The 13227-nt window shown below is 40.4% G+C and overlaps 1 protein-coding gene and 1 pseudogene across 3 annotated transcripts in view; both read left to right on the plus strand.

Annotated features, from left to right (window-relative positions):
• LOC104986506 overlaps positions 1-920 on the plus strand; it is a 1749-nt pseudogene extending 829 nt beyond the window's left edge. The window contains exon 2 of the transcript XR_825044.1: positions 3-920. The product of XR_825044.1 is annotated as an elongation factor 1-alpha 1 pseudogene (transcript). The remainder of the gene's footprint in view (positions 1-2) is intronic.
• The window catches only part of LOC104986445 (thiamine transporter 2-like), a 33710-nt gene extending 21049 nt beyond the window's left edge, over positions 1-12661 (plus strand). Inside the window, exons 2-6 of one of the 2 annotated variants that reach the window (XM_010837028.1) lie at positions 2950-3101; positions 6445-7255; positions 8823-9015; positions 10447-10588; positions 11382-12660. In XM_010837028.1, the coding sequence (XP_010835330.1) occupies positions 2952-3101; positions 6445-7255; positions 8823-9015; positions 10447-10588; positions 11382-11543 (1458 nt within the window). In that variant the 5' untranslated portion in view covers positions 2950-2951 and the 3' untranslated portion in view covers positions 11544-12660. Of the gene's footprint in view, positions 1-2949; positions 3102-6444; positions 7256-8822; positions 9016-10446; positions 10589-11381 lie in introns of both variants that reach the window. The other variant, XM_010837029.1, reaches the window with a different exon arrangement.
• Positions 12662-13227: the final 566 nt, after the last annotated feature.

Here is a 13227-nt window from a genome sequence, read left to right on the forward strand (position 1 = left end):
AGGATGTCTATAAAATTGGTGGTATTGGTACTGTCCCTGTGGGTCGTGTGGAGACTGGTGTTCTCAAACCTGGCATGGTGGTCACCTTTGCTCCAGTCAATGTAACAACTGAAGTGAAGTCTGTAGAAATGCACCATGAAGCATTGAGTGAAGCCCTTCCTGGGGACAATGTGGGCTTTAATGTCAAGAACGTGTCTGTCAAAGATGTCCGTCGTGGCAATGTGGCTGGTGACAGCAAAAATGATCCACCCATGGAAGCTGCTGGCTTCACAGCTCAGGTGATTATTTTGAACCATCCAGGCCAAATCAGTGCTAGATATGCACCTGTGCTGGATTGTCACACAGCTCACATTGCTTGCAAGTTTGCTGAGCTGAAGGAGAAGATTGATCGTCGTTCTGGGAAAAAGCTGGAAGATGGCCCTAAATTCTTGAAATCTGGTGACGCTGCCATCGTTGATATGGTTCCTGGCAAGCCCATGTGTGTCAAGAGCTTCTCTGATTATCCTCCCCTGGGCCGTTTTGCTGTGCATGACATGAGACAGTCGCTGTGGGTGTCATCAAAGCAGTGGACAAGAAGGCAGCTGGAGCTGGCAAGGTCACCAAGTCTGCCCAGAAAGCTCAGAAGGCTAAATGAATATTATCCCCAATACCTGCCACCCCAGTCTTAATCAGTGGTGGAAGAACGGTCTCAGAACTGTTTGTCTCAATTGGCCATTTAAGTTTAATAGTAAAAGACTGGTTAATGATAACAATGCATCGTAAAACCTTCAGAAGGAAAGGAGAATGTTTTTGTGGACCATATGTTCTGTGTGTGGCAGTTTAAGTTATTAGTTTTTAAAATCAGTACTTTTTAATGAAAACAACTTGACCAAAAATCTGTCACAGAATTTGAGACCCATTAAAAAAAGTTTAATGAGAAACCTGTGTCTTCCTTTTGGTCAACACTGTAACTCCCTATAGTACTACTTTGGTAAGAGTTGCTCATAAGCTATTTCTGGTAAAACAATTTTCAAATTATGGGTTTGTATTTCTAGGGTGGAGCTTCAGGTTTGTTAACCTTGTGTTGAGAACTCATCTGTTTTAATAACGTCTTAAGCATTGGTGCAACACTTTTCTAGATTAGGACAGATGAACAAAGTAACTATGTTTTATATGTAAGCTAGTTTGTAAGGTCAGATTCTATAGTATAGAAGCTCCTGTTGCATATAAAATTTTGTATGGTTACATAAATGAATAAATCTATGTCATTTAGTTTGCCAGTTATGAGGATGTGCATTCACATTTATAATAAGTAGTTAATCTAAAATGTGAGACTTAATAGTATTGAGTACTGCCCTGCTAGAGTTAATTGTATACAGGTTCTAGGAAAAATAAAAGATGCTGGAGGCTTAAAAAAAAAAAAAGCAGAGACATTACTTTGTCAACAAAGGTCCATCTAGTCAAGGCTATGGTTTTTCCAGTAGTCATGTATGGATGTGAGAGTTGGACTATAAAGAAAGCTCAGTGCCGAAGAATTGATGCTTTAGAACTGTGGTGTTGGAGAAGACTCTTAAGAATCCCTTGGACTACAAGCAGATACAACCAGTCCATCCTAAAAGAGATCAGTCCTGGGTGTTCATTGGAAGGACTGATATTGAAGCTGAAACTCCAATGCTTTGGCCACTTGATGTGAAGAACTGACTCATTGGAAAAGACCTGGATGCTGGGAAAGCTTGAGGGCAGAAAGAGAAGGGGACGACAGAGGATGAGATGGTTGGATGGCATCACCGACTCAATGGACATGGGTTTGGGTAGACTCTGGGAGTTGGTGATGGACAGAGAGGCCTGGCATCCTGCAGTTCATGGGATCACAAAGAGTCGGACGCGACTGAGCGACTGAACTGAACTGAGCTGTCTCTGTGTCACCTTTTGGTAATTCTCACAATATTTCAGACTTTTTCATTTTTATAATGTTTTTCATGGTGACCTGTGACTAGTGATCTTGGATGGTAGTGTGGCAGAAAGATTATTACGATTCACAGAAGGCTCTAATGGTGGTTAGCATTTTTTGGCAATGAAGTATTTTTTAATGAAGTTATGCACAGTGCTTTGTTAGACATAATGGTCTTGCAGAGATAATAGACTACAGTGCAATGTAAATACAATTTTATATGCAATGGGAAACCAAAAAGTGTGTGACTCACTTTATTGTAATATTTGCTTTGCTGTGATGGTCTGAAAGACTCGCAGTATCTCTGGGGTATGCCTGTACACCAGAGATTCACTAGCTGATGTTTTAGTTACTTTCACATGTCCATTGGCCCATTGTTTACCATTTATTGTGTGCGTGTTCATTCGCTTCAGTCATGTCCAACTCTTTGGGACCCCATGGACCGCAGCCTGCCAGGTGTCTCTGCCTGTGGGATTCTCTCAGCAAGAATACTGGTGTGGGTTACTATGCCCTCCTTCAGGAGAGCTTCCTGACCCAGGGATCAAACCCACACCTCTTGCATTACATAAGTATTCTTTACCACTGAGCCTCTGGGGAAGCCCTTACCCTTTATTGCATGCTAAGTCACTTCAGTTGTGTCTGACTCTTTCTAAACCTGTGGACTGTAGCCCGCCAGGCTCCTCTGTCCATGGGATTCTCCAGGCAAGAATACTGGAGTGGGTTGCCGTGCCCTTACCCTTTATTAGTAGCTACTTATTACCAGGATTATGATGGAGAGCACTAATGAAGTGGGCCTCTACTCCCAGCAATAATGAGTAACAAGTTTGTTGATAAAGTAGGGTTGATTGGCTTCCATAAGAAATATTTGAAAGCAGTTAATCACTCACCTTTTCAGGTCAGCTTGAGATAGAGGAAACTTTGTCCTCTCATAAAACATGTAGAAATCAGCTCTTCATGATATCCAGAATGCCAGAAAGAATAAACCTCAGTTCATTTTGGTTTTGTTTTCACTTGATCAGCCATGAGTTGTTTCCAGACTTCAGAGAGCCAGTCTTGGATTTATCCCACTGTGATCCTCTGCCTGTTTGGATTTTTCTCCATGATGAGACCCTCAGAACCCTTTCTTATGGTGTATTTATCTGGACCAGATAAAAACCTGACCAGTGCAGAGGTGAGTTAATATCCATACGAACCTTAATGTTGTTTAATCTTACAGGACTTACACAAGGACATAGAGTCAGGGTGTCATTCAACTGGAAATAAGATTAATACACTGATCTCAGTGAATCCCATTTTCATGGTATTTGTTATTTTATAGAACTGTTCAAACCACTCTTCGCTCCTCACACTTGCAAAGATGGGAAACCTAAACACATCACATGTATAATAAATATTTTCACTTTTACAGAGTTCTAACATTAGACTTAATGCATGGGAACATGTCAAGTCTCATTGATTCTGTTACACTTATCCTAAAATACAGTCACTGCCAGGCACGGGATCTAGTCCTAATAAACTTTTAATTTGCTGGGGTATAAGCAGAATATATTTTTTTTAATTGTAGCATTTCTTTGAAAGTGTTGAGAGTTAGTTACTCAGTCGTGTCCAACTCTTTGCCACCCCATGGACTGTAGCCCACCCAGCTTCTCTGTCCATGGAATTCTCCAAGCAAGAATACTGGAGTAGGTTGCCATTCCCTTCTCCAGGGGATCTTCCCTACCCAGGGATTGAACCCAGGTCTCCTGCATTGCAGGCAGATTCTTCACTATCTGAGCCACCAGTGAAGCCTTTCCTTAGGACACTTAATTTTGAAAAACTGTTTATCAGCAGATGAGACATTAACAGTTTATCTCCCAGCTTTATCTTCCCTGGAAGTCCCAATTCTCTAATTCAAAAGGTCCGCCGCTTTTTTTTTTTTTATAACAAGGAAGTGCCCTGACCCAGCTGAAGAATTACCCTAGGCTAGTTCTGTAGTCTCCAGTCCTAGCTAAGAAGACACTGCAGATTGTGAGGCTTCACTTGAAAGGGTCATTGATGCTGCTTTATTTGGTGATGAGGCAATAAGGACAGAAGGGCAAGTTTATTCTGCTGCACTGTAAATCACTTAGGGGCAGGTCTGTTTCAGAGTTTCCGAGACAGGAACGTGACTGTTAAGACAAAGCAGACCACAGACAGAGGTCCAGAATCGGCCAGCGAACCCCAAGCCTCTACTTCTGCAACCATTATGGACCAGTGAAAAAGTGTTAGTCGCTCAGTCATGGCCGACTCTTTGCAGTCCAATGGACTGTAGCCTGCCAGGCTCCTCTGTCCGTGGAATTCTCTGGCAAGAGTACTGGAGTGGGTTGCCATGCCCTTCTCCAGGGAATCTTGCTGACCCAGGTCTCCCACATTGCAGGCAGATTCTTTACTGTATGAGCCACCAGGGAGCTGCTGTGGACTAGCTAGACTGCAAAGGTGCAGCCCAGTCCCACTAGCCTTTCAAATCACTGAACTTCCCCTCTTGTCACTGACACGGGAACCCATTGAGGTTGCTGGAGGAAGCAGAGGGGCACAGAAGAGAGGCTGCTGTGGCTGACCTACACCTGTACCCACCATGCCCCAAAGACCAACAACTTCCTCAGTGCTTTCCATGAATGAACAGTGAGGTCCCCTGCATTTCTGACTAAATCCACGAGATAACTCATATTATGCTGAGACCGAGAATTGAGTAAACAGATAAATCAACAGAACTGAAGAGAAACGGGGTTGGAAGCCCATACAATTTGTCCAGGAAGGAGACAAAATGCGTTACTGTTCCCACATCGTAATTCTGCCGGGTGATTTACTCTTTGCTGTCTTCCTGTGTGTGTTCATTCAGACTTGCACGGGCTATTTTTTTGCCATGATAGTGAATCAACACAAAGATAAAGGTTGCTGAATTCTTCTAACGCTGTAGCTGCTTTATGAAGTGTTGTTAATCTTCAGGCAAGACAAGGATAGTATTTTTTTTAATAGCCTGAAAAGCCCACAAGTCTGTTGAACAATTTTTAACTAGTTTGCAGGCATATCTCAGAGACATTACTTGGTTACAGACACAGTAAAGCAAACAATGCAATAAAGTGAGTCACATGAATTTTTTTTATTTCCAAGTGCATAAAACAGTTACATTTATACCATACTAATCCCTGGTGGCTCAGACAGTGGAGAATCCTCCTGCAATTCAGGAGACCTGGGTTCGATCCCTGGGTCCGATCCCTGGGTCAGGAAGATCCCCTGGAGAAGGGAATGATTACCCACTCTAGTATTCTTACTGGATAATTCCATGGACAGAAGAACCTGGTGGGCTACAGACCATGGGGTTGCAGAGTTGGACATGACTGAGCAAGTAATGGTCTCAGCTGAGCATGACTTTCGCTCAAAGACTATTAAATATGCAATAGCATTATGCCAAAAAATAGTATATACCTTAATTGAAAAATATTTTATTGCTAAAAAAATGCCAAAATAATTACAATAGTAACATCAAAGATCACTGATCATAGATTCCATAACAAACATAATAACAATGGAAAAGCTTTAAATATTGCAAGAACTACCAAAATATGACCAAACTAAACTAAATAAAATGAGCAAATGCTGCTGGAAAAATGGCACCAATAGTCTTGCCCAATGCAGGTTGCCACAAACCTTTAATTTGTAAAAAATAAATGAATAAAAAGAACAAAAAGTAAAAAGCACAGTATCTGCAAAACACAATAAAATGAGGTATGCCTGGACTCTAGTGTGTATACAGTTAGTATAGTTCACATTGGGCTTCCCTGGTGGCTCAGTGGAAAAGAAACTACTTGCCAGCACAGAAGATGCAGGTTCGATCCCTGGGTCAGGAAGATCCCCTGGAGAAGGACATGGCAACCCATTCCACTATTCTTGCCTCAGAAATCCCATGGATAAGAAGAGCCTGGCGGACTACAGTCCATAGGGTCTTGAAAGAGTCGGACGTGACTTGGCAACTAACCCACAAAGTTCCGATTGCACGGGAAGCTGATGTATTCTTGTATTGAAATGCATGTAGATGTATAAAGTGGGTTTTTGAGGGGGTGGGGGAGTTCTCCTTTCCTAGGGTTTCCTTGAAAATCAGTTTTCTATTCTGTTTTCTCGTCATATGAAGATACCCTATCTAATCAGGGCTTCCCTGCTGGCTCAGATGGTAAAGAATCTGCCTGCAATGCAGGAGACCTGGGTTCAATCCCTGGGTTGGGAAGATCTCCTGAAGGAGGGTGTGGGACCCTTCTCCAGTATTCTTGTCTGGAAAATCCCCACAGACAGAGGAACCTGGCGGGCTACAGTCCATGGGGGTCACAAAGAGTCAGATACAACTGAGCAACTAAGCACAGCACCCTATCTGATTAGATACAAAGTTTTATATTGGGCAAGCCACATGGATCAACACTTTAGTAATACACAAGTCTGAGAAAGGTAACCCTCCTCACTTCCCAGTGCTTCGTGGTCACAGAATCCATTTTCCACCTCTGCAGCTCACAAATGAGATCTTCCCCGTGTGGACCTACTCTTACCTGGCACTACTGCTTCCAGTCTTTGTCCTCACGGATTATGTCCGCTACAAGCCAGTCATCATCCTCCAGGGCATTAGCTTCATCATCTGCTGGCTGCTGCTCTTGTTTGGCCAAGGAGTCAGGACCATGCAGGTGCTGGAATTCTTCTATGGGATGGTCACCGCCACTGAGGTGGCATACTATGCCTACATTTACAGCGTGGTCAGCCCGGAGCACTACCAGAAGGTGAGCGGCTACTGCAGGAGTGTCACGCTGGTGGCCTACACGGCGGCCTCCGTGCTGGCCCAGCTCTTGGTATCCCTGGCCGGCCTGTCCTACTTTTACCTCAACGTCATATCCTTGGCCTCTGTCTCCGTGGCCTTCCTCTTCTCACTTTTCCTACCCATGCCTAAGAAGAGCATGTTTTTTCATGCAAAACCCAGCCAAGAAGCCCTTCCAAAGCCACCAGGAACGGACGCTGTCTCAGAGGAACCTCAAAAGAATCACAAACCAGTGGGAAAAGTAGTGTTCACTGATTCAGGGAACCCAGATGATGGCCAGGTGACCAACCCAAAGCCAGGAAATGTAGCTCTGAGAGTTTTTGTGCAGTGGTTACAAGATTTGAAGCAGTGTTACTCCTCAAAACATCTTTTTTATTGGTCCCTATGGTGGGCTTTTTCCACAGCAGGTTATAACCAGGTTTTGAACTATGTTCAAGTCCTGTGGGATTACAAAGCACCATCCCAGAGTTCAGTATATAATGGAGCAGTAGAAGCTATTGCAACCTTTGGAGGTAAGTAAACATTGATCTATCTTCCTTTCTTGCCCAATCCCCACCCCCTCCACCCCTGCAAACTAAATTCATTTCTCCAGTTGCTGAATTCTCCACAGTGGTAAATTAAGTCTGTTCAGAAGGCATATTAACCATTTTCAGAAATAGAAGGCAATGGGGGAAAAAGACACGACATTTCTGTTTAATGTGTTACAGAAAACTCAAGAGTTCAGGATTCAACACCAAGTGATTACATTCTAACCAGATTCCTAAAATTCCGTTTCCTCATCAAGAAAAGTGTTAATAGTGCCCTCTTTTCTTTCAGGATTGTTTTTAATATCAAAAAGAAAATGGACATTGTGTATTAATATATAAACAAGGTGTTCTGTTATCTTAGAAAATGAACTGAAATAGTAAGACTTCCAAATTTTCACTGGAAGGGTTTTTGTTAATAAAGAATTTGATTTAGCTAGTCCCGGTCTTTAAGCTATTCCAGGTTCTACACCACACATTTCCAAAATTAGCTTTCTTACGAGATTGAAATCAGAAGTGGAAGGTATTTGAGAGTCAAGATTCTAATATCAGAAGTCTGCCTTTGAAGTTCACTCTGCAATAAATATTTATATCCTGGTTAACAGAAACTTAAATTCAGCTAAGACTTTGAAGATATTTTCTAGGAAGTAGGAGATTTCCACACCCTCCTTTACAAAAAAGTTTCAGAAACTTCATGTGGCATCCATTGTACTATTGTTTCCCTTTTAAGAAGACTTACATTTAAACTCTTAGAAACCAGGGCAGTCTTGGAATTGGTTCACTGAAATTATTTATTCCACATTTCAAGTTCTGAGAAGAAAAGTAATTTTATTTCTTTTGTAGTAATGGTTCTTGCCTACATCACATATGGAAAAGTTAGTCAAATCTCAGTAATTCAAAACATAAATACCTCTCACTTCCTTAAAGAGAACTATAATTACTAACCCTAATTTCTGTCAATTACTCAATCTCTTAAATTCTGTAACTTGTTCACCTCAAACCTGAAGTAGATTAAGCCAAATCTTGAAGACACTGGGATGGAGATTAGAAGAAAGATGAAGATTAGTACTAATGACTAAAACTTACTACCCAGTGCAATATATCTGTAACATATTGCTGAGAAAAACAACAAAGAAAGGCATATATGAACAGGCTAAGTGTACTGCCAGAACAATTGTTTCATCTTTATCTATCCCTGCCCTGAGCTTGTTATATTAAGCAACTGAGTTTATGTATCTTTTTTCCCCCCTCTGATGATTAGGAACCTTTCTGGTCCCTCTGGAACCTTTCTGATGCATAGAACAGTGTTTGGCATATAGTTGATGCTAATTTAAAATGTGACAACTAAATGTTTGAAAGAATAGAAATTAAAGAGTAGCCAAGGGAAAACATGCTTGAGAAGTGGATAAATCCCCATTTAGGCAGGTCACATTATTTTCACAAATTGTGTAAGTAATATATTCCTCTTTCAGAATTGCCTGAAACCTGAATTCTTAAGACAGCATGTTAACATTTCACTGGATGTGTTGGGTCTTCCTTAATGTTTCTTCTGTAGGGGCCCTGGCTGCCTTTGCGGTGGGTTATGTGAAAGTCAACTGGGATCTTCTGGGAGAGTTGGCTCTGGCCATCTTCTCAGTTGTCAATGCAGGCTCTCTGTTTCTCATGCATTACACGACCAACATATGGGCGTGCTACACTGGCTATTTGATATTCAAGACTGTCTACATGCTCCTTATCACCATAGCAGTGTAAGTATTACTTAGCATTTCTTCTCACTCCTGAAACAATACCATGTTCTCTTTTCTGTATTCCTGTAATTCCATTGAGAACTTTGGAAGGATTTTAATCAATGCAATAGTAAATGTTGACTACTTCATATTAAATTAGGCACAGTTAAGCCATCTTTTCATTCAGTTGTTTATCCATTGAATATTGCTGATATTAGTCAGCAAGGAAAAATGTTTTGTAAGTTCATAAACCAAAGGCATGTTACAGTGTCATTTATAATTTTTATTTCAAGCAATTTTCCGGTTTGCATAGTATGATGGAATTTGATTTGTGATTGAGATTTCGTCTCTAATTTCGCTTGGTTGCTAAAGCAATTCCAGGCATATACTTTTGTATGAAACAAAATATTCTCAGCCCGTCATAACAAGTTGGCTACTGAAAAAAAAGTAAATGCAAAAATCACGGGAAACTATAAATCCCAGTGATTTTTTTAATGATTAAAAGAATTTGGTTCCATATTTAAGTGCAGAGAAAGTTGAGTGTAGGAAATATGATTTGGTTTCACTGAAAGAGATAAGAAACATTTGAATTTCCAACACATGAAAGAAGTAGTATGAAATTTTAGGTTTTAATCTGTGAAAAATGCTTGATAAGTAATTGACAAAACACAGAAATATAAAGACCCTGAGAAAAGATCATGAAACATAGGAAAGAGATGAAATTTGTGGCATGCTCTTTTTTTTTTTTTCCCACTGAACGGAATCAGGTTAATGTATCAAACTCATGTGTCTTGAGGTTTTTTTAATGTATTTTGTTAAGGTAGAATGACATTATTTCTTTTCATTTCAGGACTATTCAGAACCCAAAGCCTTTTACCTTCATTCCAAGGAAGAACTGCAAATATCATATATTTGCCAGCCTTTCAAAAGTGTTCTGTAATAAGACTTCAAAATTTATATAATTATTAAAAAAAAAAAAGTTAGTTATAGATTCACTCAGTTATACCACCAGTCATGGTTTGGATCTTCCAAAGAACAGTTCACCTACAAAACTTTAAAACTGCCGATAGAGTCAACAATAAAATGAATAGCTGTCCAAAAAATTCCTTAGGTCGGATATTGCTGATTTTCATAAAAAGTACACTGTGAAACAGTATCTAAGATCAGATAGCCTGCCATATTCTCAAGTTATGAGAACTAGAACATTTAGGTTTAATTTCCGAAAGTATTAAATTGGATAGGAGCAATTTTGCCGTATTTCCTGTAACTACATTTTAATTCAGCCTTTAAGTATGTATATGTTTTTTCTCTGCTCTGCCTGTTTGTCTATACTGGAGGAGATTTAGACCAAAAGTGTTGTTAGTAAGACACTTTCTCTTCAGTCTCTGTCTTTTAAAGATAAGAATCCCATGTATGTTCATGTTTTAAAAGTTATTATGTGTTGAATGACAGGTTTCAGATCGCTGTTAATCTGAGTGTGGAACGCTATGCCCTGGTGTTTGGAATCAACACCTTCATTGCCCTGGTGATTCAGACTATTATAACTGTAATCGTAGTAGATCAGGGAGGACTGGGGCTTCCAATCAGCATTCAGGTATGTTGCAATACTTCCACTTACCTATTCATGTAATTGGGGGAACGTAGAATGAAAGGGCGTTGTTCAGCCTAACCACTGCCAGTATTTAATGTCTTGAATTCCTTGGCTAGGCAAATTTTAAAATAAGCCATTCCTTTAATTGCCAACTGTAAAATCAAGCAGAGTTTGAGCAGTAATCATTATAGGTTAGCATTCGCTTTGGCTCCTAAAGCCCCATCAAGTGGCGCTTACCGTTGTGTCCCCCTTATGCCTCCTCCTCCTCCCGTGGTCTAGGGCCCAGGTTTACTAAGATGCCACTGGGGAGGAGCACATGCTTACCGAGTCTACTTCCCTTTTCCCTTTAGCACTGAGAGACTTAAAATTACACCAGCATCATGTTTTACATATGGTTCCGAAATAAAGGGGATAAGGCAGGTGAAAAATAACCTGTGTTTATAATCCATTCCTGGAGACACTACATATGCACTGTTCTCCAAAAATGGACACATACATCAGTGGGATTTAGTGTTTTTGTTTTTTACCATTAGTGGTATCTGCTAGAATTTAACCCAAGCAATCTTGACTGTAGAGCCCACACTCTTAGTTACTGCATAGCTTATCCTTTCACACCTGGTTCTTCTAAAAGGGGAGAAGGAAGTTTTATGCAAATCTAAAAGATCTGTATTAAGACCCTAAGTCTCAGTAACCCCATAATCCAAGTAAATCAAGTAAATACACAAGCATCGCTGTGTATTATTAAGGACAGTCATATTTCATGTGTGTCTAATTCACTCTATTTGTTTTTCTCTAGTTTTTAGTTTATGGAAGTTACTTTGCAGCCATTGCTGGCATTTTCCTAATGAGAAGCATATACATTATCTACTCAGCCGCATGCCGAAAGAGAGTACAGAACTCTGCTGTTACAAGTCAGAACCAATATAGGCCACACCCAGAGGAACCAAAGAACGTCTAATGAGCAAAGCTCTAACCTCTGTCAAACGCTGCAGCCTCTGAGCAAGGACTCTGCTGCAGGTCACACTCACATATATACTGAGTGTCGTATCTTAACACCCTTCACAGGTCTAGATTCCAACGAACATTTTCAAAACCAGGGAAGGTCAGCTTTGGACTAGCTGTGCCCAACTGACCTGGATGCAGCTGACCAGGGCTATCATCTCAATTCAACAACCCATGTCGGGGAACTCCAATGAATAGCCATGACTGGAAAATTCTGGTTTTGATTGCTTACAAGGATACGCACATGGTGTGGAAACAAACCGTGAAAAAAACCCAGTCATCCTTAAGTTGATGTTCCCCCGCTGTGAACAAAAATACTAACTGAAGTGACCTTGTTCCTTTATTAGATATTTGTTTTATTTTACCAAAATAGGCAACACAATGGACACTTTTTGTCACATGAACCATTGTCCTTCTTCCATTAAATATATTTCTTTAAAACATACAGTTCCTTGAGAAAATTGTAAGACTTGGTCCCATTTGTAAGGACTCCTTTTCTCTCCTGAGAACACAGTATTATTCACAAGCTATTATTTGTTAATATCACCGCTTAATTTTTTTCAAGATGACTTCTCACTTTGTGCTCTGCTGAGCTTTGTTGTTGAACCTCTACCTCAGGAGTAGCTTCAGACACTCCTGTGTGGCCACAGAATGACATTCATGCCAATTTCCAGTGGTCCCAAGAGAGGCAATAAACTTACTCCTGTTGTGACTCCTGAAGACGGAAATGGCAACCCACTCCAGTATTCTTGCCTGGAGAATCCCATGGACAGAGGAACCTGGTAGGCTGCAGTCCATGGGGTCACAAAGATTCAGACACAACTGAGCGACTGTCACTTATCACTCACTATCTTGACTCCAGAGAGGTGTGTTAATATCATGTCAGTGTGATGTCTGCCTAAAACAGAAAAACCTAAATAGACATTTTAGGGATTTCTAGAAGTATTTGTAAATAAGAAAATCTAATTTTTAGATGGGAGAAATTGTGCTAAATAAAATAAATGTGTGCAAAAAAAGAGCCTTTCTCATTTTTTGATGAATTGTGCTGAAAAATGTCTTGAGTTTGCATGTCCTTTGAAACTTCAACAACAGTCCCATTGAACAATCTGCCACTGGGAATAAAGAATGCTGATTCAATATTTGTCTTTCCAATAGACTTTTCTCCAAATCTCCAAATTCAGTCACTGGATGAAAAATTAAAATTCAGTCCAAAAATCAATATACTTGCTTAGTGGAGAAAGCTAATACATAATTATATCAAAAGCAAGGAAAGAATGACCACTGTTGTCCTTCTTGGTTATTGTAGTGAAGATGTTAGTCAACACAGATAACGAAAAGTCAAAAATTGGAAAGAAGGGGAACTCCCTGGGGGTCCGGTGGTTAGGTCTCTGCACTTTCACTGCCGAGGGCCCAGGTTTGACCCCTGATCTGGGAACTAAGATCCCACAAGCTGTGCAGCATGCCGTAAAACAAACAAAAAAAAAAAATTGAAAAGAAGGAGGAAAGACTATCACAATTTCAGAGGCTATAGATATGCATCCAAGAGACTCAAATAAAAACAAATAGTAGTAGAGAAAGTAAGTGTATAGAAATCAAGAGTTTTTGTGATACAACAACCATTTAGAAGATACATGTGAGGA

Source organism: Bison bison, unplaced genomic scaffold (assembly GCF_000754665.1).
Source record: "Bison bison bison isolate TAMUID 2011002044 unplaced genomic scaffold, Bison_UMD1.0 scf7180017864068, whole genome shotgun sequence".
Taxonomy (NCBI): Eukaryota; Metazoa; Chordata; class Mammalia; order Artiodactyla; family Bovidae; genus Bison; species Bison bison.